General features: G+C 43.0%; 1 protein-coding gene and 2 non-coding genes across 3 annotated transcripts in view; all 3 read left to right on the top strand.

Annotated features, from left to right (window-relative positions):
* The window catches only part of nfyc (nuclear transcription factor Y subunit gamma), a 39045-nt gene extending 24610 nt beyond the window's left edge, over positions 1–14435 (top strand). Inside the window, exons 3-10 of the mRNA XM_008117901.3 lie at positions 571–642; positions 1705–1818; positions 2455–2550; positions 7826–7999; positions 8408–8566; positions 11162–11269; positions 13106–13165; positions 13514–14435. Of these exons, the coding sequence (XP_008116108.1) occupies positions 571–642; positions 1705–1818; positions 2455–2550; positions 7826–7999; positions 8408–8566; positions 11162–11269; positions 13106–13165; positions 13514–13633 (903 nt within the window). The 3' untranslated portion in view covers positions 13634–14435. The remainder of the gene's footprint in view (positions 1–570; positions 643–1704; positions 1819–2454; positions 2551–7825; positions 8000–8407; positions 8567–11161; positions 11270–13105; positions 13166–13513) is intronic.
* Positions 3384–3476, top strand: mir30e (microRNA mir-30e). Its single transcript, NR_129955.1, has one exon. It is a non-coding gene; the product is annotated as a microRNA mir-30e (primary transcript).
* mir30c-2 (microRNA mir-30c-2) lies at positions 7344–7418 on the top strand. Its single transcript, NR_163041.1, has one exon. It is a non-coding gene; the product is annotated as a microRNA mir-30c-2 (primary transcript).
* Positions 14436–24747: the final 10312 nt, after the last annotated feature.

Below are 24747 nucleotides of genomic sequence, written 5' to 3'. Positions count from 1 at the left end.
TGCAAATTTTATCTTTTCACGCAAAATTAATTTTAGGTGTCGTTGAATGTACTGTCTAAGCCTAATTTTGTGTGCATGGGTGTGTTTTTGAGAGGATGCTGTTTTTCGCAGTCACACAACTCTGTCCCTGGCACGTCACCGTTCCCAAGTTAGTTCAGAGTCTCGGAGATAATGTTGTTTACCTAATTTGGGAAAAGAGACCCAAAGACTTGTCGTTCCAAATTGGTTTAGCTGGCTGGTAGCCAGCATTCATTCTAGTAGATTTCAGCTGTGCATGGAAACTACTGGTATATATTTTTATATTCTTTCCCTCTGTGCAGAATGGGATTGAATTATAGGAAACCAAACTGAACAAAAAATACATAAATGTTGACTTGCTTATATGTATAGGTATGAAACTGAAATGAAAGATAAGAGGAACACCAGATATGAATTTGGCAAGGGGAGTCTGGGCAGTCTCCCGTGTAATTCATTTCAAATTAAACTGGTTGTGAGTTTTTGTAGCTACAACAGAATGTCTGAATGTGGGATATCTTGGTCATAAGTCTTCTTTTCTGTTGATTTCTGCAGAAAGACTTCAGAGTTCAAGAACTTCCATTGGCACGCATTAAGAAGATCATGAAACTAGATGAGGATGTGAAGGTAAAACTGACAAATAAAGTTTGATCCCTGTATAAAGGCAATAAGTGACTTTTCAGCTCCATTGATTTATTATTGGAAAGATCCTCTGAGGATTTTTCCTTTGCACTAGTCTGGTCTGAGTGTTCAAATGCAGAAGAAACCCATAGGCTGAATCTGGCATGAAAGGCCATGGTGCAGGTGGGAATGATGCATTCTTTCAAGGTGTGTTTGCCTGGCCAGATGTTCATAACTAACATGGAAGCAGACTTGAAATGGGGGCTTTGTTTGGATACTGTTTTAGGAGTGTTTGTCAGCTTCTCAAATGTGTAGATTGGTGGCATTAAGCAGGTCGCTGCTCTCAGTTTATTTTTGATTTTATTTATTATGATGTTTCTGTCAAGATTTGGAAACAGCTTACCCTTGTCTTTCAAGCTGACCTTGGAAGCAATTGACTTGAAAAAATGTTGATGAAAACTGTATTTCTGGAAAAATGTAAAATCTTCCATAGATCTAGAACAGAACATTCAGATAATGACTTAAATGCCCTTAATCTCGATCACTGCATCTCACCATCTTGACTTGTCTGGATTTTTGTGTTGCTTTTCAAGCTTTCCTTGCGTAAAACACATCCCCCCTTATTCTGTGCATTTAGCAGTTATACTGACCTTGTGATAAAAGTTTTTTTTTTTACAGCAGCAGACCGATCTTAATTTATTAAATCCTGATACACAAGTCATTGGCCTACTGTCCTAGTACCATTTGGGAATTGACCAGTTGCACTATAAGTTCCGAACACAAGCTTGAGAGGAGTTAAACAATGCCTTGGTGTTTAAGGAGTTCTGTGGTGAACCCAGATTTGGTTCCCTTGGATCCTGGTCTAGCTGTGATCTCTCTATCCTGCCTCACATAGTTGTTGTGCGGGTTTTGTGAGTTCTCTTTATAGGCTCCTTGCAAGCGCAAACATACATTCCTCTCCCTGGACTGAAGATTGAAACTGGGGCAGGAAAATTTTAGCTGGGCTAGTAGTTGGGAGTTGTTTCTATCCATATCAATTGGGTTCAACTGTGGCCTCTTCGTTTGCAGATGATCAGTGCTGAAGCACCTGTTCTGTTTGCCAAGGCTGCTCAGATATTCATCACGGAATTGACATTACGGGCCTGGATTCACACAGAGGACAACAAGCGCAGGACCCTGCAGGTAATGGGAATGCTGGTATTCATGCTACTGTGAAAAGTATCACGGCATATTCATTCAGCGGTGGCCAGGAAAAGAAGAGTGAGGCTGCAGTGATTCCTTAAAAGGCCAATTTGGGTGCATGGCAAAGCTCTCTCTGTGTTTTCCCTGGTGCAGGATTGTTCTGAGAATCTTCACTGCCTTTTCACTTAGTATCACCACCTCCAGGACCACAGCTATACTGTTGTGGTTTTTTAAATTTCCAAATTGGTTTGATATCTGGTGGCAGCTTGAAGGCAAAAGCAGTCAACATTGGGAAGTGGAAGCAGACTTTTCCTGAACCACACTTCCTGCTCTTTCCAGTAACTCATGAATTGGCTGTGAATTAGCATTCCACTATCTCCATTGTTTCCTGAGCAAACGCATGGGGCTGGATTTCGGTTTAGTAAGCTTAGAGGTCTTGTGAGTTGCACAGAAGACTGAAGTAGACCTAAAAATGAGAATTCCATTATGAGTATGGCCAGGCTTTAAACAAAAACACCTAATTGCAGTGGTTGGACCTCCATGTTGTTACAAAGAGATTTTGGTTGGGGAACATTCATCTGCTTGGAAAGCTTCCTCCAATCTGAAGTGTTGACACTTTCTTCTCATTTGTTCCAGAGAAATGACATTGCTATGGCGATCACAAAGTTTGACCAGTTTGACTTTCTCATTGATATTGTTCCAAGGGATGAACTTAAACCTCCCAAGCGACAGGTGAGGCTGACAGTCTGTCTTTGTTCACATGTGCAGTCTCTTTAACATTTGGACTGTGTAGATGTGGGATTTTTGCAAAGGTTTCTGTCTGTGTTGACATATGCCCATGGCCTAGACTTGTTACGAATCTCAGATGAGAACAAGAGCTGGGCCTTAAGTTATTGGGATGTAGATGGAAGTGTGAATTACCTTAATGTGTGTCGTTGTTTGTGTCCTTTGCTTATTTGAGTTTGCTACTTACCCACCATTGACAGTCCTCGACTATTATCCCATTAATAGCAGAAAAAATGACCTGGATACATCACCCACTGCACCCGAACCAGCTTATCTCTGAAACCATTTGTTTTTTCCGTCAAATCAGAGTGACAACTTGTGTTCCTGGTCCCTTTGAGATAGGTAATTGAATGATTTAGAAATTGTGAAAAGCAGCATGAGTATTGATTGGAAGTGCGCTCAGCCTCCTTTCTCCAAGGGCACAATTCTGCCCTTGATTTCCTGCACAGCAGGTTCCCATTACATAAGCAGTAACCTGTACATATGCCATAGGTTTATGCCCAGTGATTAGATTTGGGCCATTGGCAGACTTATGGCACTCTTTTTGAAGCTTTCTGGAACTTCGATGGGTGCCTTGGTCTCAGCAGGACCGTATGGATAACACTAGCTTATTGGAATGACAATAACAAACAGAATTGTGCTAATTGAAAGTGTTGCCATCTGCTGTTGAAGAGTCCAGGTCTTCCAAACGACCATCTTGAATTGGATGGCAGCCTTTTGTCCATTGTCCATCCAGAAAGGAATGAAACATCCTGAGAATGTCACATCCTGGATCTATGTAGGCAGTTGTGCTCCTGTAAACATCCTTGACTGGAAGCTGTGCAAGGCTCAAAGGGGCTTTCAGTCGGATGTTTACAGCGGCAGGCTGCTGCGTTCCTCCTGAAACCACGTGTGGTTTGTATTGAAGAATCAGTCTGCGACAGAGACAGCTCGAGTTCCACCACTCCCGAGGCTGTGGCTTTTGATCAAATCAGTCTTACAAGAAAATGGTGGGCTTCCAAAAATGTTACAAGGGGAAACACATCTTAGACGTTGCCACATCTTACTGTTGCTTCAGGGAAAGTCAAGGTAGTATCTTTCCACATGCAGGCACACCTTTCACATACCTGTGATGTTCCTGCCTTGTGGTCAAAACAGTGCCATTCCACAGCTTTCTGCTTTACAACATTTCAAAGCAGAACAGACAGGCCCTGCCCTAGAAGAGTTTGCGCTCTAAACTTTGACCATGTAGGAGACAACAGATGGGAATGTAACTTGGGATGCACATGAACAAATGCAGTTCCCTGCAATTAGGTTTTGTTATATGAAACTGCAATCCCCAACTGTTCTTTTAAAAGTTATTTGCATGCAATTTGATGTTTGTTTATAGTAACATGGTAAGTACTTCTTGTGATCTTCTGTAAGCTCTCCGCTAGTGTGGGAAGACAATTTCAGCCAATCCGCAAGGAATTAGTAGATGGGTAGATAGTGGTTGAAAACAGCTTCCCACAATGATCTTGTCAAACTGTGGGTTGAATTTCTCCTGAGGCTCTTTGGGGTTGAAATATCTTATTGAATCCTCTAGACTTGGGAAGTATAGGGGATTCTGGGCAGTTGCTTCTCATTGGGTGAGCTCTTCTGCTGGAGAGGGTTGTCTCAAAGCTCCTGATTCCTCCATTCTGAGGTATCTGACGCTCCCAGGATTGCTTCAGAGGCGGTCTCTCTCTTTTGAAATTCAACACCACATCGATGCAGAAGCCTCTGCTTCTATCCTCTGGTAGCTACTAGAGAAGGGCCTTTTCTAAATTCCATTCCAGCCAGGGCAACATATGTAAGTCTAGGGTGTTTGAAAGCAGCTTTCATAAAAGCAGCTCACCGTGAGGCTGGAGCAAGTGCCTGCTCTTTTTGCCTTTGCCTCAAATATTCTCTCTGAATACACTGTTTGCGTCTTGGCAGAAATCCCTGAACACACTCGCAGATTGCATAGTTTGTTGGAGGCAACATTCTACAATGTGTTTTGCATCTTTCCTTGCTTAAAAGGCATTCAGGGGTACAGCTGAAACTTGGCGGCCTGCAAGTTCAATTGGCCAGGAATCATTGTAGTATGGGCTGACATAGTTCTTGTTTCTGCTTGTTCTATTCTCCCTCTTTCCCATTTTCCTGTGTTTTTTCCCCTTCTTCAAGCTGTGGCTGCTGAGCACCTCCAGTCCTAATTGTACCATTTTGGCATCATCCCTCTTGCCCCTCTGCTTCCATAGGATCCTAGTGTTGGAAGAGACCCCAACACTATTCAGTCCAACCCCATTTTGGCAGACAGGAACACAAGAGTTTTGTCTTGCCTTGCTGCGCCCCCCAACACTTGCAAGCAAGCCCCCCCCCCCCACTGGATGGACAGGGCTGTTTTGGCTGCAGAAGAACCAGTGTTCACCCCTGGACTTCAGGAATGGCGGGAATGAGCCTGGGCCTGCCTGCCAAATTCTTCTCCGCTATATCAGTCTGTAAAGTGAGATAACAGCCTCAAAAGGAAAGCAGGCGGCTTGAATCAGAGGCCTTTTCTGTGTTCAGGCTAACAAGTTGCAGGAATGCCCCTGGCGCCCCGTCCCTAAAGAATTTGGGTGCGGCATGAGAACAGTCTTGCTTCATCCCAGGGAAGTTCAAAAAAGCAGAGCCGCATTACTAGCAGCCACTGTTTGAAAGCCAGCTCAACCGTCCCTCTTTTATGACTGAATTCTGAAACAAACTTGAGCTGGTTTCAGCAGGGCCCTTCACTCCAAGACAGTGCATGTTTGGCACCTTTTTAGACCTGTTCTCTCCCTGGTCCAGTGGGGTCATGTCTGAGGGATCCAATTCCTCTTCCCTATGACAGTTCCAAGGGTTGCAACACGCTAAAGCTCTGGACCAGAATGAAATCACCCTCGGACGCCTGAATAGCTTGCATTGCTAGTTAATGTTTTGCAGCACTCTCGGCAAGAAAGGCTTCAGTTCTCAACCAGTTGGAGCTGGGTCACATACTGCCACCAGCTGCTTCGCTTTATTTTCAGATCCAAAACTAGGATAACTTTGGAGTAAAAAGGTGGGGGACACCAGGTGTTAGAAAAAAATTTTTTAATTCCCAATAAATTGTTTTCTTAGGATTTAGAGTGCCTCCTTTTCCCCTTGGCTTGTTTGCAGCTCATCATCCATTCTCTCATTCTTTCCTTCACCCTTCCTTCCGCTTTTTTTCTCTCTGTTTCTTACCTTTGCCTCTCTTGCTCTGAAACTAAATTCAGCCTCAGCATGGAAAATATTTACCAGCCTTGATCTTAGCACTGTAGAACACCAGCAGAGGGAGTTTGTCTCTCCCGTAACCCTCTTCCTCTCATCCTAGCAGAACTACAAGACTCTTGTTCCTGGTTGGCTGGCACCCCATAGTAGCAGCCCTCTTAAGATTGGCATGGGATACATGTGCATCTTCAGATGACATTGGGCCACAACTTCTAACATCCCTCACAATTGGCTCTGTTTGGTAGACTACTGGGCCATGTTTTTCCCGTCTATCTTTAGGAGAGAGAGGTGCTTTGTGAAATGCTATCACAGCATAAACTTGCACCTTTTTCTCCCTTTCCTGGCTTACTTGAGTGGACAGGAATATGGCACTCATTTTTATCACAAGGCAATAATAACACTCAGGCATTGGGTTGAAAAACTGGGGAAACCTGCTCACAGCCGCTTTCTGGTCAGCAGGTCTCATGAAGTAATAAAAGGGACTTCTTTTTTTCCCTTCCATAAAGATTCCAATCCCATCCTATAAATCCAAGGTCAGCTGCCGTGACACACACCACTGACTTTGCACAAGCGATCCTTCTGTGACGCTGATGGAATCCATTCCACTGGTTCTTGGCAGCGTTGCCTCTTGGCCTCTGCTGACCTGCAGGGCTGCCGGCAAATGCGCTGAATGACCGCTTGATAGCTATTCCGAAGCAGCAATTCATTCAGATCTAGAGACCATTCATCCGCAAAGTAATTAAAGAGTTGTTCTTGGTTGTGTGTGAACATGTGATAGGGAAGCAACTTGGTCATTTATTTGATGGCGGGGGACATGGAAGTAGACTGGCATGGGCAATTGCAGCGGGTCGGGGGCAGTTTTCTGCTTTTGAAACCCTTTCAGGGCTGTATGGATTGCAAGGAATGCCTTCTGAAGGGAAAAATCAGAAACAAAAGTGGTCAGAGATCTGGTTCTGGTTTTGAAAAGCAGGTATTTTTGATGTGTATTTTTATGGCCTTCCAAAAGAGTGAACTGTTGATGTTTGTATGGGTGTGGATTCACCTCTCAAACAGTCCCTACTCTTCATATATTTAAGAGTAGGGACTGTTTGAGAGGTGAATCCGCACTCATGCAAACATCAGCAGTTCACTCTTTTGGAGGGCCATAAAAACCCCCTGGAAGGACTGACCCTGCGAAAATAATTTTTGAGGGTTGCATGTTTCCCACACCTGTAGTAGACTTTAGTTGGCTGTAATGGAAGGCCTCAAAAGGGATTTAAATACTGGGTATCTTCTAACTGTTGATATGTGTATTGCTTTGATATCTGTGTGCCCATTGGGAAAAGGATGTTGGTTTAGTGAGCTGCCTGGGGGTATTGAGTTCCTCTACTTACCAGCTCATTTTAGCCCCTGGCTCCTGTAGAAGATTTTCCCTCTTATTGGATAAATGAGGAAGCAACGGCAGCCAGATAGCCAGGATTTATTGCCTGTGCTCCACCGATTCATCAATTCCCATGTAGCAGCGCATGTAAACATCCTACACTCTCAGCTGTGAATTTGTGGTGGCTGGGAGAAGGTTGTTTACACCTTCTGCCATGGACTATCACCCAAACACAACAACAAACTGCTAACTCTTCTATCTTGTGAAGCTTGAAAATGAGGTTGTGTATATAGACCTGTATTGTGTGTGCACTCTTCCCTAAATCCCTAATGCAAAGAAGAGATTTGAGAAAAGGATCAGTCTTTGTTGGAGAATGTTTTCTTTGACTTGTCACTTTTGTGGTCCTGAATAAGAAGCAATCTTACCTGTGAGTAGTGACCCAGAACCTCCCTGTATAATCCATAAACAATTTCTAGTCTGAAAAATGTTCAGTTTGTTTATCCTATGGAATTCATTTTCATTTGGCCATTTAGGCTAACTGTAATTTTAGCAACCCTTGCATTTAACATTTTTGCTGCTTTTACCTCCATTGCCACTACTCTTTTTTCCCCTCCTCAGGAGGAGGTGCGCCAAGCAGTGACCCCAGCAGAGCCTGTCCAGTATTACTTCACTTTGGCGCAGCAGCCGGCGGCCGTCCAGGTCCAGGGGCAGCAGACTGGGCAGCAGACAACCACATCCACGGCGACCATCCAGCCGGGGCAGATCATCATAGCCCAGCCTCAGCAAGGGCAGGTAGGTAGCAGGACTCAGGGGGGCTAAAGTACAGAGTCAGTTGTGTTTTCTGATGCCAAGGACTGCATTGTCTTGGCTTTGCCTTGCAAGACTTTAAGAGTTGGAAGTGCCCAGTTCTTGCAGTGAAAGCAGCAGGCCTTAAGCTCTTCATCAGCTCTTTTGGCTTATAAAAGGAGAGGCGGGAAAGTGAGTGAGGACAGGGAATGGTTCTGACCATCGTCCTAAAATTGAAACAAAGGACACATGGGGAGTTACTTTATTTCACTGTTTGAATAAGCTGTAGCACTGAACCTAACAGAATGCAGCCCCTGGGATTCTCACCTGCGTCATCACACAGTGGGTGTTTGGGAAAGTTCAGATGTACTTTTATAAATCTAGATGGCTTTCTTTTCTCTGCTCTTTCCTCAGACCACTCCTGTGACCATGCAGGTGGGTGAAGGGCAGCAGGTCCAGATTGTCCAGGCCCAGCCACAAGGGCAGGCCCAGCCAGCACAGAGCGGGAGTGGACAGACCATGCAAGTCATGCAGCAGATCATTACCAACACAGGCGAGATTCAACAAATACCGGTGAGAAGCCAGCATCACACTCACATACTATCAAGTCAATTGTACTATTTCTTTGCTCTTTTGCTTGGATTCAAAAGTTCAGAAAAAGCAGTCATGATGTGCCCAGGACTCTTAAGATTCCATAACCAAGGGCTAAATGCTGGAGTGCTCCTACCACGCTGTTGCCCTGAAATAATATATTATCTTTGTTGTCTACTTCTTATATGTTATTGAGTATGCAGTTAGGGTAGAGCCTTCCACTTGTCTTAGAAGCATTTCCAATGAGATGCATCCTTTAGCATGCAAGGGCCTTTGAAAGTGAAAACAGTTTCACCTCCTGCACATTTGATTCAACTCTGTATCTCTAAAATCCACACTGACTTTCTACTACTCTTTGCAAAGTCTTTGAACTCAGGGCTGTCTGTCCACCTGCACTTCCTTCTTTCGCTTCCTGCTCCCACACTGACCTGCCATTTCTCTTTTGCCTTTGCTCACTTGGTGACTCTCAAGAGTTGGATGCATTTCCTTGGTGGTGGGTGGTGGGGATTATACACGACTTCTGGGTTTTACAGGGTTCGCTTTCTGGGGGAGAGAGGATTTTTATCACAGAACTAAAGCCACAGATTTGTTGCACCATACATCAGCAGCTGAGCGTGACCTTTGCTGAATCTGTTAGCTATCCATGAAAACTGTGGAGAGACAGGGAACACAAATAAAGAGAGCTTCCAGCTATGGAGTTTTTTCTTGACTAAGTGGATGTTCTGCGCCTTGAATGTGAGTTGTGGGTTGAAGTTACTGTCCATACATCCTGAGTCATGGAACAGCAGACATGTAATGGCTTGGAAGATCAAGCAAGTGTTAGGGAGTGAACTGAGCTCAAACATTTAACATGTCCAGCCCTGTACTTTCCTGCATCCTCCACCAAACCACCTGCTTGCCTTCACACCTCTCCTCCACATCCACCTTCGCAGTTCCTCTGAATAGGAAGCACTGCTGCCGGTCTGTTTGTGCAGAACATTTTGGCAGTAAATAACATTCTGTGCTCTGAAAGGCAAATCAGAATTGACTGCAGCCTTGCAGCATTGGCTGCCAAAGCTGACATTTGGCTCTTAGGCTTTTTACCACCTTTGTAAAACCAGTGTGGTTGCAGTCTTTAAAACAACTGGGAAAGAAGCATGTAAAAATGATCCAGCTATGAGTCTGCATAGGTTTTTTCCTCCTGTATTGAGGAAAAAATGTTTTGTAACCATTGTTGAATCTCACCCCTTAAAGCTGCTGCTTGGAGGAAGGGGGGAATATTGAATTTTAACTCTGAGTCTGAAATGCATTGGTTATGCACAGCAGAGCAACAAGTTCTGAAAATCAACCTTGTTCTTTTGGAGGAGCGATTCTAGTTAAAGCATAACTAGGAGTCTCTTGTTACAACAACTCCCGCAGCATATTTCAGAAAGATATTTGCTTAGTGGCCTGTTCTTGCATAAAGCATCTGGCTTGCCAGTATGGCAGGTGGATAGGGACTTTCTGCAGTGTATAGTTGCAGTGAGTGACAAATGTTGCATTTTGGAGAAGTCAGTGGAGGGGAAAACTCCAATCCCCATCATTTCTCCTTCAGGAGGTTTGAGGCACTGTTAGCAGATGTTAAGGTACTTTTATCTCCGTATTTTCCCCACCTGCTCCTTCATGGGGAAAGTATGGAGATAAAAGATACCAATCTACTAAAAGTATGGGTTTTGTGTATGTGTGTGTGTGTGTGGAAAGGGGATCAGTTAAATATAACTGGTAGCTGTGAAAGTCAAAAGAAAGTTGAGTGTTTCCTTTTAATAAATACATGTAAATTTCAACCTGACAAATTTCCACCTTCACCTGAAGGTCCCATTATATCTTTATTTTCTTTCTCTTTTTTCCATAGATACTTTAAATCTTTCATGCAAAAAACCATTGTTGTTTCCTCACAGTTTTCTGCTCCTTTGGGCAAATGATTTTACTTGGGTCTCTAATACTGATTTTGGATATACCGTGGAAGGAATGTTTAGCTTTCTGTGGATGACAAATGTTGGAAACAGGGAAACTGTGAATAATAATAATAATAATAATAATAATAATAATAATAATAATAATAACAACAACAACAACAACAAAACTACCATCTGTCAGCTGCAAAAGGCCACCCTACTTGGATCTGCACACATTATTTGCCGATAGAGCACATAATCCTAGACACTTGGAAAGTGTCTGACGTGTGATCCTACACAACAGCCACCATAGTGATCTTGTTTTACTGAGTGCTAATCTTGTGTATCAAATGATAACAACAACAACAGAATTCAGATCTATGTAGATAAATGCTACTTAGACACTGGATGTGTAATAAGAAGTCTGGTGTTGCATTTAAGAACCCTTTCTGGTTTCCTTGTACCTTCTGCCACTCAGGGCTCTGTCTAGAAAGACTGCCATTCTTCAATCAGTGGAATTTCCTTCTGTGTTTTATTGCTCCGAATAGGAATAATTTGGAAATAGGCCACTTTTCCCTCCTGTGTCCCTTAGAAACAAGGGAGCAGGAATGGGTGCTTCCGGCCACCAACTCACTGTCCCTTTTCTCCTTTTTGCTCTTTCTAGGTCCAGCTCAATGCCGGTCAGCTGCAGTACATCCGCTTGGCCCAGCCTGTCTCCGGCACCCAGGTCGTCCAGGGCCAGATCCAGACACTTGCTGCCAACACGCAACAGGTATGTACTGTGCTGAAATAGCCCTGAATGGTTGGAAAACCAACAGTTCTTCCAAGGTGGAGCCCTTCCTAGTACTTGTGTTCTTGGTGCTTGCCATTTTAAATTAAGATAAAAATCTTCTGTTAGGGGATGTTTTCATTGATCCTTCATATATATCAGATTTACATACTCAAATTACCAGCATCAAGGCAACTCCCAGAAACTGTTCCCTTAACTAAAAAAAGGGCGGACGTGGGTGTTTACAGTGAATTAGCTGTTGTGTATCTGTTATACATAACAATAAAAAACCTGCCATTTTGGTTCTGGAATATGTTACCTTGCCATTAATTTGCCACCAACTTTGCCCAGAATTCTGCCAATGGAGCTAAACCCGATCCCCCCCCCCACTCCCTTTTCTCCTTTTTAATGGGTCAGCTTTTTCAGGTTTGGCCCCCTGCCAGACTTGACATTGTCAGCCTTTTGTGTGCGGGCTCTGTATCTAATTTCCAGGGCTTTGCAAGGACTATTTTTGTCACTGCTTCATACATTCATTACAAACATCCTTCCTCTTACATTTATATCCTGATGAATAGTAGTTGTTGTCAGTTCTTTTCTAAACTAGGTGTGCATTTACAACTTGAGCAGGGGGGGTATTTTATTATTATTTTTTAAAATGGTCTCTACTTTCTTTTTTGCTCATACATGCACAGCTTCTTCTTCCTTTTAAAAGCAAGGGCCTCCTGTCTTAAATTAAGTTGCAAGCCCCCGGATTTTCGGTTGTAATCCCAGTTGTGTCCCATTCCAACTAAGGGCTGCCTCAGAAAGCTGTCCTGTTATTTAAATAAACTCACAATGCCTTTAAAAAGCTTTAATAATAATTATAATAATAATAGTAATAGTAATAATAATCTTTATTTATCTTTATATTGCTCCTGTAGTTCCCCCATCTATGAAGTTGAATTGTATTGGTGGTTGTTTGATATTATTACTGATGTATTAACTCTTGTTTTATTACCTTATTGTGTTTTAACCTGTGTATATTGTGCTAATGTATTTATGTTGTTACTTTTGTGAACTATGTTGATTGGGCTTTGCCCCATGTGAGCCGCCCCGAGTCCCCGCAGCGAGATGGTGGTGGGGTATAAATAAAGTTTTATTATTATTATTATTATTATTATTATTATTATTATTATTATTATTATTATTATATATATCTCACCCCCTCTCCCCAAAAAGGACTCAGGGCAACTTACAGTAGAAAAAACACAATATAGTAATAATAAACATACAACCAAATCAAACTTAAATTACGCAGTAATTAAAGCATAAAAACACATAAACATATTAATAAAATTCAGAAGCTTTGTCTTGAGACTTCCCTCTCACACCCCATGACACTTCCCCCCTCCAAACTTCCCCTCTAACACTTCCTTCTCCATAGTGGTTTCATGCCACACTTTCACAATCTGAAAAAACACTGACAAAGTGCAGGGGGAAGTCTAATATGCCTCCATTGTCCTCTTTCCGTCTTTCCACCTCCAGATGTAAACAGTCCATGCGATCTTTGGTGAATATTGTGCAAATTGCCTTGCTTCCCATGCAGGCTGTATGTTTTGTACAACATTTGATCCATTCCTTCCATCAGGAAGTGATTCGGATGAAGGAAAGAAAGGAACTCGGGCACCAGTCCAGGAACCAAGCCTTGCCATTGGTGTCAAGCGGGCTTTAAGGTCCCAGAGGTGGCCTTCTGTATATATATTTCTCTCTTTCAATGTACAGTTAAGCTATGCATGGCCTGACCTCCCCACGTTTTGAAGGATGGGATTGCAGATGTCAATAACCCCATGTCTTTTGTAGATTACACAGACGGAGGTTCAACAGGGACAACAGCAATTCAGCCAGTTTACAGACGGACAGGTAGGAGATTTGAAACGCATGGGGTTGGAGGACTCTTCCGAAAGGAGGGGGAATCTCATTAGGGTTGCAGCCATAATGGAAGGGGGCTGGAAGGTCCCACCTCCTTGCTGTGCCTCTCACTGAGTCTACAAAGAGCTTTCACTATGACGCCACCTGATCCTTTGAAACCAAAATGGTAAATAATGGTATTTTAGTTGAGTCCTTCACTCAAGATTCCAAGTTGATTAAGAAATGTTACAGCTAGGTATGTGGTAATAGCAGTGTGCCTTAGAAGTCTGATTGTATGAGTCCTGCTTTTGCCTATGTTTTTTAAAGAGGTGCAATGTCTCTTTACCCGTCTTTTTGCAGCAACTGTACCAGATCCAGCAAGTGACCATGCCTGCTGGCCAGGACATCACCCAACCCATGTTCATCCAGTCGGCCAGTCAGGCAACAGACGGGCAGTCCCCACAAGTTACAGGAGACTGAACCTGTTCAGCCAGTGGGTTATTGGATGGGGATTGAGCCTATCAACTGGATTAATGCCCCTCAAGACATTGAAGGATTTCTTTAAGGCTTCCTCCTTTGTCCCTATCTTTATTTGATACGCAGCTGCCAGGAGCTGTACCCCGCTTTGTATTATATGGACAGTTTCAATCTCTTGGATGAAAAAGAGATCCCCAATGAACTGACAGCAATATAGTACACATCCTTTTTATTATTATTATGTGTGATTTTTTTTTAGAACTTGTAAATCCTATATTGTTCAGTCTGTACAAATGGATGTAGGGCTCTTTTTGAGCCATGGTTTCTCCAATGGTCCAACATCTTTTCTGTCACTCTGTCCACTTTCCCTGTTCGAGCTGCAACTGCCAGGATTTTGCGCCATTCCTGCTTTAGTGTGGAGTGGACATGTCTCTTTGTTTTCATTCAAGCGGAGAGTGTATGAGAATGTCGATGTGTGTGTGTTTATTTGTATATGTAAAAGAGACAGAGAGAGAGAGTTGTGCGAGGAGTCTGAATAACACCCAGATTGAAATATTGCTGTCTGCAGCTTCCAAGGAAAATATCAGAAGGCAGAGCTACCCAATGTTTGTGCATTAAACTTATTTTCTGAAGGCTTCCATTTGGCCTTAATCAATTTTGGAACTACTCAAAAGAGTTCTAGACATGCAAATGTCAGGTTTTTAGTTCATGGTGTGAAATGTTTTTTTTAAAAGCCTGTATAAAATTTGGTCCGTGCATGTATTTAAAAGCGGCATGAAATGCAATAAATTGTGTTTTCCTATGATAGTTTGCCCAGTGTTTCTTCCAGCTTGTCAAGTGAATTGAATGTGGCCCCAAAGGGTGATTAGAAGTGACACAAGGTATTTGGGTCCCCGAAGTCGGAGATATAAATGGCATTTCCCTCTGGGGATAAAATCCACAATTTGTTCCACTTAATGACCCCAGAATCTACCGCCTGAGGCTGCTCACCTGGCAGATTTGGCCCTGACCTATTAAAAGGACTTGGAGCAGCCCACTCACTCATTGTCCCTCCATTCTGTCAACTACAATTCTTATTATAGGTGGGGAAGCCGGGAAAGTGTTGCCAACTGCACCCACAATAGGACTTTCCATCTCTGTCCTACATACTAACCTATGCAGCTCTAATATTTTTCATGTTCTTTTACCTGAGCCTATGCATTCTTACTCAAATGTAGGTTCATTGTATTTATTGGAACTTGTGTGTGCAGATGTACCTTCAAATACCTTATTGATCGATGGATTTCGAAGAAGACTCAAGAGATGTTTTTCCAATTGCTTCTTTTGAAATAGAGCCTCCACCATTTGAGATTCATCAGCATATTCCTATCCAAATCCTAACCAGGGCTGACACTGCTTAGCTTCCAAGTATAGACAGAATCCAATGCTTTTAGGTCATTGAGGCTCCTTTGTTGGCCCTTACCCCCGAAGCAAATTTACTGTATATACTCTTGATACGTCTAGAAAGATAGTAATAGCCTTTGTGGTATGGACAGATAGACATTATATAGATAGATAATTTAAAAAGGAACTTCTGTGAGCAGAGTGACAAAAGTCTTAGTACATCCTGAGTTTTTAATGTTTTATACTCCTTGTCTGTGGTTATAATAATAAAATTCATCCATCCTGGGACAACCTACTCCTCCACAGCTCTGTTTCTGGGCTTTTGGGATAAAAAATTGGAGGTTTTTGTTGGCCTTTCCCCCTTTTCATGGAATGACCCTTGAGTTATCCATCGGTCAGATCAAAATCCCCAATTTTGGCCTTGAAACCTGCCTCAACGTATCCATGAGGTCAAATTATACATTAGTATATATATATGGTGGAGCCTCCAGTGGCTCAGTGTGTTAAAGTGCTGAACTGCTGAACTTCCAGACAGAAAGGTCCCAGGTTCAAATCCGGGGTGAGAGTGAGCGCCCGCTGTTAACTCCAGCTTCTGCCAACCTAGCAGTTCGAAAACATGCCAATGTGAGTAGATCAATAGGTATCACTCTGGCGGAAAGGTAACGGCGTTCCATGCAATCATGCCAGCCACATGACCTTGGAGGTGTCTACGGACAATGCCGGCTCTCTGGCTTAGAAATGGAGATGAGTACCAACCCGCAGAGTTGGACACGACTGGACTTAACTGGACTTTTTATATATATGGTAGGTTCTTACCTTCCTATGCACTTGACTTGAAAGTGTATGGCTTTCAAATGCAACCTTTCCATACTGATTCGATTCTCCATCTGCTTGCAAGGCTTATAATAACAAGGATTTCCTAACAAATTGGAGTCAGATCAGGGACTTCTTGAATTGTGTCTCAGCCTTGTACCCTTTCCGGTACTCCAGCTCAGAGTAAATACGCTCGGGGATCATGTTATATGCTGTGCTGACACTTCTGGGCCAAAACATTATGCGACTCATTGAATTGTGGCACATTTCTCCCAAGAATCTAGATCCCCAAAGGTAATCATTTCACCTGCACAATGGGTTGCTTCTTAACATGCCGTAAACAGGAAAGCATCCTCTTTCAAGAAAAGCTAGTCTTGAAGTTTTTCCTTTAGGTGGTTAAGAAATGGCTGACAGTCCTGGTTTTACGACACAAAGAGAAAAGCTGAGGAAGCAGGAAGACCTTCTAGTTGGCATTGTCTTCGTGGACATCTGGATAGTCCAGGGGGAACCAACGCAATGGGAAAAAAGGGAAACAGTGCTTTCTGGTCAGTTGAAGCATTTGAATGGCTCGAAAAGCTGCTCAGAGATCCGATCTGTTCCGGTCCTTTAAGCGTGACAATTTGCATAGAAATGGCTCGAAAAGAAAGGATTATCTGGTAAAGAGTTGCCTCTCTACAGGTAGATCTCAGACATGAATATTCGAGGGACACATCACTTATGATGGAGTGAACACTTCAGGAAGATTTGGAAGTTTGGGGTTTGAATTCATGTTCCACTGGTGACTTAGGAGAAGCCACACACTCTCAGCCTCAGAGGAAAGCAAATGCAAGCCCCCTCTGAGCAAATATTGCTGGAAAATCCCATAATATAAGTTGTAAACAACTTAGAAGGCATGCAAAAATAACAGATATCACCAATACTCTTTAAAGTTGGATGGTCAACCTGGCTTTCCTTCAGCATCCTTGGACTGTAGTGCCTAGCATTCTGATTATTGGATATATATAAGGAGCTAGTGGAAATTACAGACAAATTTTTTTAAGCCAGGTTGACCATCCAACTTGAAAGAGTATTCATAAATAATGCGTCCCTCTAATATTATATAGATAGATAGAGAGATAGATAGATAGGACACCTCTTGAAGTATTTTCTAGGTCTTCCAGGACGACTCTGAAAACTTCCAGTACAAGTTGTTCATTTCAATAGGATTTGCTATTATCCAAGATACGGTAAGTTCAGGAAGGTATTTGCTGTATATATGTATCAAGATTATGGAAACTATTATTGCTATGATTTCTAGGATTTCTTTAACTTTGTTTGTGGCACCTCAGACTTTTCTTACTGGGAGAAGACCTGCTTGGGAAATTAAATGCTCAGTTTGCAGTCCTAGCAGCTGGTTGAACCTGGATGGTATAACTATAAATCTCTTCTAGCCACCAGAGGGCACAAGATTTGATTCTCATTGCCTTGCGATTCAGTAGCAAATATTTTTAAATATCTTTTCCGGCTGAGTTTAGACTTTCGGTAACTGTACAGCTCTGGGGTTACTGAATCCAGTGGTGTCAAAGGGAAAATTCAGCACAAGTAAAAAAATCTTTGGGATTTTTTTCTGTCTTTGTGAGCCCTAAAATAAACAATGATTATGTTGTACCTCAAGAATGAAGTAAGGAGATATTTTAATATCTGTATCCCACTTTCGCAGTTCCCCAAAGCCCGTTATTATCAAACCCGGCTGCAGATTTGCTCATTTATCTTGCAGGTCTGTGGAAGAGACATCGAAGTATCTAAACTGGATGAAAAGAAAAGGTTTTCCCTCCCTTTAATACACTTCCTTTTACTTTATGGGTTAAAGACTCCCTTTGATGTCCAATTACGTTGTTTTATTTGAAAACAATTGTAGAGTGGCACGACGGGGTTACCATACAAGCTCAATTGATGTAAACTCAGATAACCTTTATATTTGAAGGATCACTTCTCTCTATGGATGTGGGTCTCAGGACTCGGTTTGCTTGAGCTTCTCTGTTTCCCAATAGTAATGGTAATGCGAAGTATATGGATGTTGAAGTTTCCTTTCCTTGGATGCCAGATCAGCAATAATTCAAAACCTAGTATTTTATCAAAACTGAGAGGGTCTAATAGACTTTTATTGTGTTGGCCTTGTGTGCCTTCAGGTCATTTTTGACTTTCTGTTTATTATGGACTTTTCTGGGGCTGAGACTTACCCAAGATCATTCAGTGGGTTTCCACAGCCAAGCTGAGATTCGAACCCTGGTTTGTAGTAGGACGATGAACCTTATATCTCAAACCAATCCTGAGCAATAAGGGAAAACTTGCTTAATCAAGGATGGGACATTTAAGATTGGCAAAAGGGATGTGACTGTGTCCGCTCAGCGGAAAAAAAGAGATAGTGTTACTGCCGAGGTCAGAAGTAGGATCCGAAATACCTGGATGCCATCAGTATATTTGCAGTGGAAGTAGTTTCTTTCTTGCAGCCCAAGAAATGTGATTCTTTGGCTTCAGATATACGGTTTCTGTTTCTCCTCCAATGCACAGCGCAGCTGACTTTTTCCATATAACTCTGTCCATTGTCCCTTGCTGCCCATTGCACAAATTCGTCCATAATGCACATGCCAGCTCTCCTGAACAAGAGAATGCTGGGCTATAGTGTCCAAATTATCGGAGGGCAGCTTTATAAGCCTATTCTTTTTCATGTCCTGGGATTGAAGACTGAAGAGACTGAGCCGACAGTGTGACGCAGCAGCAAACAAAGCCAATACGATCAACAGAAATATATATTATGCACCTGCAGGCATCTAATGTTCAAATTGGAGGAAGTTCAAATTCTGGAGCCCTGTGTCTTTTTTTGGGCCCACAGTTTAGGAAATTACCAATAAATCAAAAGGTGTCCAGAGGACGGCATCCAAGATGGTTAAACATCTGGAAACTAGGAATCCCTGTGTTGAGAAACTCAGGGTATTGGCTCTGAAATCTCAATGGATTGACTGCTCGAAACCCTACAACCTTAAAGATTGGAAATCCTATTGCAATCAGACCAAACCCTTTCATCTGTTTTGCCTTCGCTCCAGTTTTGTATCATCGGGAAGGAACTTTGAATTGTCGTTTTGCGCTTCTCTTTCCTTCCCATCTTCCTTCCCATTTCCATTTGTTCTAGTTCTTCTTCAGAGGAAACTTGGATATGGTTTTGGACTGGACTGGAATAACTTTAGCCTCCATTCCTCTCCCCAGGGAATGCTGGGAACTGTAGTTTTGAAAAGGAAAGGGCAAGAGTTTGCAAAGAATGCCAAAGACTCTTTCAGTGGTCTAACAGTTTCTCAGGGTCATCCAAGGCCGTTGTGGTCAAACTGACAGCAAATCCCTAAAAATCGGGTAAGTTTGGCAATAACTTGGGATGAAATAAATATTTGAAAATAGTTGGAAACCATTTGCGGCGAATCCTTCATGGGTGAGAATATTCAGTTTGGCACTTCCTCTGGGTGAAAAATGAAGTTTCCCAAGCTGAAGATAGTATTTTCTTTCCAACTCTCCCACCCCCCCCCCCCATGTTTTTAAAAATAAGATTCCAAAAGAGAAAACATGTGCTCATCTCATTCATCTCATTGTCATTTCAACTCTCAAAACAGAATCCTTCATCTTCATCTGAGGTTGAGAGAAGCAAGCATGGCTTGTTCTAGCCCATGCTTTGACAGATTCGCTTCAAGCTCTCCAGCAACGTCTCTCTAGTCTCCACCTCACTTGCTTCATCACTGCCAAATCCTTGGAAAATCAAGTTTGGTTCTGCTCCGTGAGAGGGGATGTTCAGGAAAAATTGTGTCCACCACCGTGGCCATTTCCCCAGATCTTCGACAGAATTTATTTATTTATTTACAGTATTTATATTCCGCCCTTCTTTCTCACCCCGAAGGGGACTCAGATTACGATGCACATATATATGGCAAGCATTCAATGCCATCAGACAAACAATATACAGTATAGACACTCACAGAGGCAATTTAACATTTCCAGCTTCATGACAGTATGCTCGATTCCGGCCACAGGGGGAGCTGTTGCTTCACCGTCCACTAGTGACACCGAGTACTGTACTTCCTCATTCCTTTCCCTGTGCTGCTGGCAGTTTTATGGTGTTGTAAATTAGTTAAATTAGTTAGAGCGCTCAAGGGCCAGGGCTTCCCAGTTCTCAGTGTCTATGCCACAGTTTTTAAGGTTGGCTTTAAGCCCCTCTTTAAATCTCTTTTCTTGCCCACCAACATTCTGTTTTCCATTCTTGAGTTGGGAGTAGAGTAGCTGCTTTGCGCTCTAACTGGAGGTCAGCTGTGAACAGCAGTGCTGTGGAGTTCAAAAAGGCACGAATGGAGGGCTTAAGGGAGAAACGTGCCATGAGGAAGGCCCGTCAAGCCAATCTTGACCGGGACTGCTTTCCACCTGGAAACCAATGTCCTCACTGCGGGAGAACATGCGGGTCAAGAATAGGTCTCTTCAGCCACCTACAGACACACCCCCAAGACACCAGAAATGGAGGACCATCATCCTCGATCGACGAGGGATGGCCTAAGTAGTTAAATTAGCTTCCTGCATAAAGCGTACCTACATTTCCTAGTTGACAGATGCAACTGTCTTTCAGGCTGCTTAGGTAAACAGCAAGCTGGGCTATTTAATGGTCGGGGCTTAATCCGACCCGGGCTTCGAACTCATGACCTTTCGGTCAGTAGTGATTTATTGCAGCTGGCTACTAACCAGCTGTGCTACAGCCCGGCCCTGCAAGGTGACAGGAGAATTCCCAAGAGCCATCAGGAATCCATCTACATCCACAAATCTCCTGGGGCGGACCATCTTAATCGGTCCCAGCAACCAGGTAGCGATTCGTTCATGACAACTGAACTGTGACCAGTTCCTCCACACCACCATCACCATCCTCCCATTCTGCACAGAAAACAAGGTCCAAAATGTGCCCAGCAGTATGGGTAAGACCAGACACCACTTGGGACAGACCTATGGTTGTCATGGAAGCCATGAAGTCCCAACAGGACAGTCTCAGCATAGATGTTGATGTCTCCCAGCACTATTAGCTGGCTAGCTCAGGAAAGGAGACTGTTGAGCAGTGGGGCTTGCAGTACACCAACAATATCTGTGATGTTTCAGGGACCTTTGGCCCATGACCCCGTAGCCATCATAGATCAAACTGAAGAGGAGTTGGGCTTTCTTCCATCTCAGCAAGATTCCGTCCCTTTCCAGATGTCTCCTGTTGACATTTTCGTGCCAGAACCAATTAGAGACGCCCTTGAAATGGAGCCTGTTTCTCCGGAAAGCTTGGTGTTTGATAGAAGGGCTTTTCTCAAAACAGATCTCTTCCAAAGGCAGATTCTAAGGAGAAGCGCAATTTTAAGGAGAAGCGCTTCCAAAGAGTTTGAGTGTGTTTCTGTTATTTGGATTATAGACTTTGGACTCTAATACTGGACATATAACTTCATTTTATTGGACTAATTTTGATCTTCTCTAAAAGGTCAACTGCTGGACTATATACTCTGCTTATTTTTGTTAAGAACTTTTATTGCTTTAATAAAGATATTAGATTGCTTATTGGCCTCCGTGTTGGTTTCCAGTGTTTGCGCTGCTTAGGGGTGTTACAATATCTGTATTCTCTCTCAGTTACCCACCTTTAGATAAATGCACTCAAGCGCTGTTTTCTGTTGGTCAGTAAACAGTACACTTAAATGCTGTTGACTGTTGGTCAAGAGGATGGAATCACAAGGTCTGTGTGCTTCCTACTGAGCCGGTCCAACTCCCAGAGGTAATTGTTAGGTGCTATCCCATTACAATATATGGATTTCTTTCCATGTTGGTGACCCTCTCTTTTGTTCCATTTGTCCGCCGTTGTTTCGGAGCCGGAATGTTAAATATAAATTCTCTTGGTATTTACGCAAACAAAAAGGTCTCTTGCTGGCTTTTGGGATCGATTTACGCTCAGTCAAGGCATCGGGATAGAGGCAGCTGAATGGTTAAGAGATAGTGTTTCCCCCCAGAGATGAGTTTCGAGCTTTAATGGGCGATCAGCAGTCCTTAAACTCTTGCTGGTGCAGCATTTAGGGGGAAATGCAAAATCTGTGCTCTAAAGAAGCGTCACAAAACAGCTGGGTAGAACACCCAGCATATCATACGAGGGTTATCCAGAAAGTAGATTACGTTTTGGAATGAAAAATGAACAAAGTATAGGAGAAAGCATTTACCATATGCAGTTGAAAGCCACGCCCAAATATCACTCAACATAGTCGCCATTCAAATCTAGGCACTTATCATAGCGATGAATGAGCTTGGCAACTCCTTCCCCACAAAACTCTGCCGCTTGCGTCCTCAACGCAGCGTTTTGGTGATGATGTGCAGCTGCGGGAAGGGGGGACCGGCTGGTTGAGGATGCAAGTGGCAGAGTTTAGTGGGGAAGGAGTTGCCAAGCTCATTCATTGCTATGGTAAGTGCCTAGATTTGAATGGCGACTATGTTGAGAAGTATTTGGGTGTGGCTTTCAACTGCATATGGTAAATGTTTTCTATACTTTTTGAGGACGCAAGCGGCAGAGTTTTGTTGGGAAGGAGTTGCCAAGCTCATTCATCGCTATGGTAAGTGCCTAGATTTGAATGCCGACTATGTTGAGAAGTGGTATTTGGGTGTGGCTTTCAACTGCATATGGTAAATGTTTTCTCCTATACTTTGTTCATTTTTATTTTACAAAACGTAATCTACTTTTTGGATAACCCTCGTAGAATCCTACCGTTGGAAGGCCATCTGATTCAACTGTAGGAAGACACAATTCAAGCACTTCTAACAGATGTCCATCCACCTTTTGTTTAAAAGCCTCCAGAGAAGGAGACTCCACCACACTTGGAGGCAGTGCATTTTACAGTCTACTATCAATATGTTTTTACTAATGTTCAGGTGGAATCTCTCTTCTTATAATGTGAATTCATTGCTCCATATCTAGTCTCTGGGGCTTCCTTTTCACTATTTAAACATGGCTATCATGTAGGGTCACGGTAAGATTGAAAAGTCTTGAAGGCACTCAACAACTTGGATAAAGCCCATGGCTGCTTTTCTCCCTCTCTTCCAGAAGAGGGCAGCCGTTGCACAGTGACCTCTTCCATTCGATTTGTTTCGTGTCCCAGATGGATTTTGATCTGTTCGTTCCACACAGTTCCCTTTGGGATTGAACTTGGAAAAGATCAAGGCCTGGACTTTGGTCCGAGGAACTTTTGTTCCCATCTTCGTATTAGGCTGGCAAAATGCCTTCTTGCCCAATCCTAGAATTTTCCCCTCTTAGTAACTTCTACTTTCCTTTGCAATGATTCGTGATCACTTAGGTAATAATAATAATAATAATAATAATAATAATAATAATAATTATTATTATTATTATTATTATTATTATTATACTGACTACAAACAGAGGCACAACTATGTGGCCCAAATGATTCATTGGAACGTATGCCTCAAGTACCACCTGCCAGCAGCAAAGAACTGGTGGGATCACAAACCTGCAAAAGTATTGGAAAATGAGCACGCAAAGATACTGTGGGACTTCCGAATCGACTGACAAAGTTCTGGAACACAACACACCAGACCTCACAGAAAAAAAAAAGGTTTGAATCATTGATGTCGCCATCCCAGGTGACAGTCGCATTGACGAAAAACAACAGGAAAAACTCAGCCGCTATCAGGACCTCAAGATTGAACTTCAAAGACTCTGGCAGAAACCAGTGCAGGTGGTCCCGGTGGTGATGGGCACACTGGGTGCCATGCCAAAAGATCTCAGCTGGTATTGGGAAACAATAGACATTGACAAAATTACGATCTGCCAACTGCAAAAGGCCACCCTACTGGGATCTGCGCGCATCATCCGAAAATACATCACACAGTCCTAGATGCTTGGGAAGTGTTTGACTTGTGATTTTGTGATACGAAATTCAGCATTATTATTATTATTATTATTATTATTATTATTATTATTATTATTATTATTTTATGACACAGCAAACAAGATAGATATGCTGGATTTCATATCACAAAATCACAAGTCAAACACTTCCCAAGTGTCTAGGACTGTGTGATGTATTTTCGGATGATGCGCTATTATTATTTCATCCCATGAAATGTCTCACAGATGGAAAATGGGAGATGTGTGGCTGTGGAACATCAATGTGTGATCAAAATGGCAAATATTATTGTTGAAGAATATTATCTTGCATCAGTTTGCTTTTGCCAAAACTTATTGGGAAGAGCAAGTATCCGCCTCTTTCCTTTCTGCTGAGTTAGATGTACTTTGAACTTAGTTTGCCGCCACTGAAGTAAACTGAGGACAAAGGAGGAAAGTGGGAGGAACGGAGAGAAACTGGGACTTTTAAAAGCAGCCGAGAAAGTGGGATGGCAGAGGATTAATTGGGACTATCCTTGGTATCAAGTGCTAAAAGAACAGCATTTCCCTTCAAGGGTTCAGAGTCCTTGCAACTCAACCAGCCCTGTTTACAGTCAGCCTTTTTTTTCGTGTCAGGAGCAATCTGAGTCACTTCTGGAGTGAGAGAATTGGCCGTCTGCAAGGACATTGCCCAGGGGATGCCCAGATGTTTTGATGTTTTTACCATCCTTGTGGGAGGCTTCTCTCATGTCCCCGCGTGGAGCTGGAGCTGATAGAGGGAGCTCATCCGTGCTCTCCCTGGGTGGGATTCGAACCTGGCAGCCTTCAGGTCAGAAACCCAACCTTCAAGTCACAAGGCTTTTATCCCCTAGGCCATCGGGGGCTCTCAGCCCTGAGAGTGTCCATTTCTGTCCTCAGCGCCATGCCAGGAAGCGATGCCCAATTCCCAGGCAACGTCAAGGGCCCTGGCTTGGAGGACTCCCTGTTCTTATTAGCGCAGGCCTTG

The sequence above is a fragment of the Anolis carolinensis genome, unplaced genomic scaffold (genome assembly GCF_035594765.1).
Source record: "Anolis carolinensis isolate JA03-04 unplaced genomic scaffold, rAnoCar3.1.pri scaffold_10, whole genome shotgun sequence".
In the NCBI taxonomy this organism is placed as follows: Eukaryota; Metazoa; Chordata; class Lepidosauria; order Squamata; family Dactyloidae; genus Anolis; species Anolis carolinensis.
Note: the sequence above shows the minus strand (reverse complement) of the source record. Positions and strands in the feature narration are given on the sequence as shown.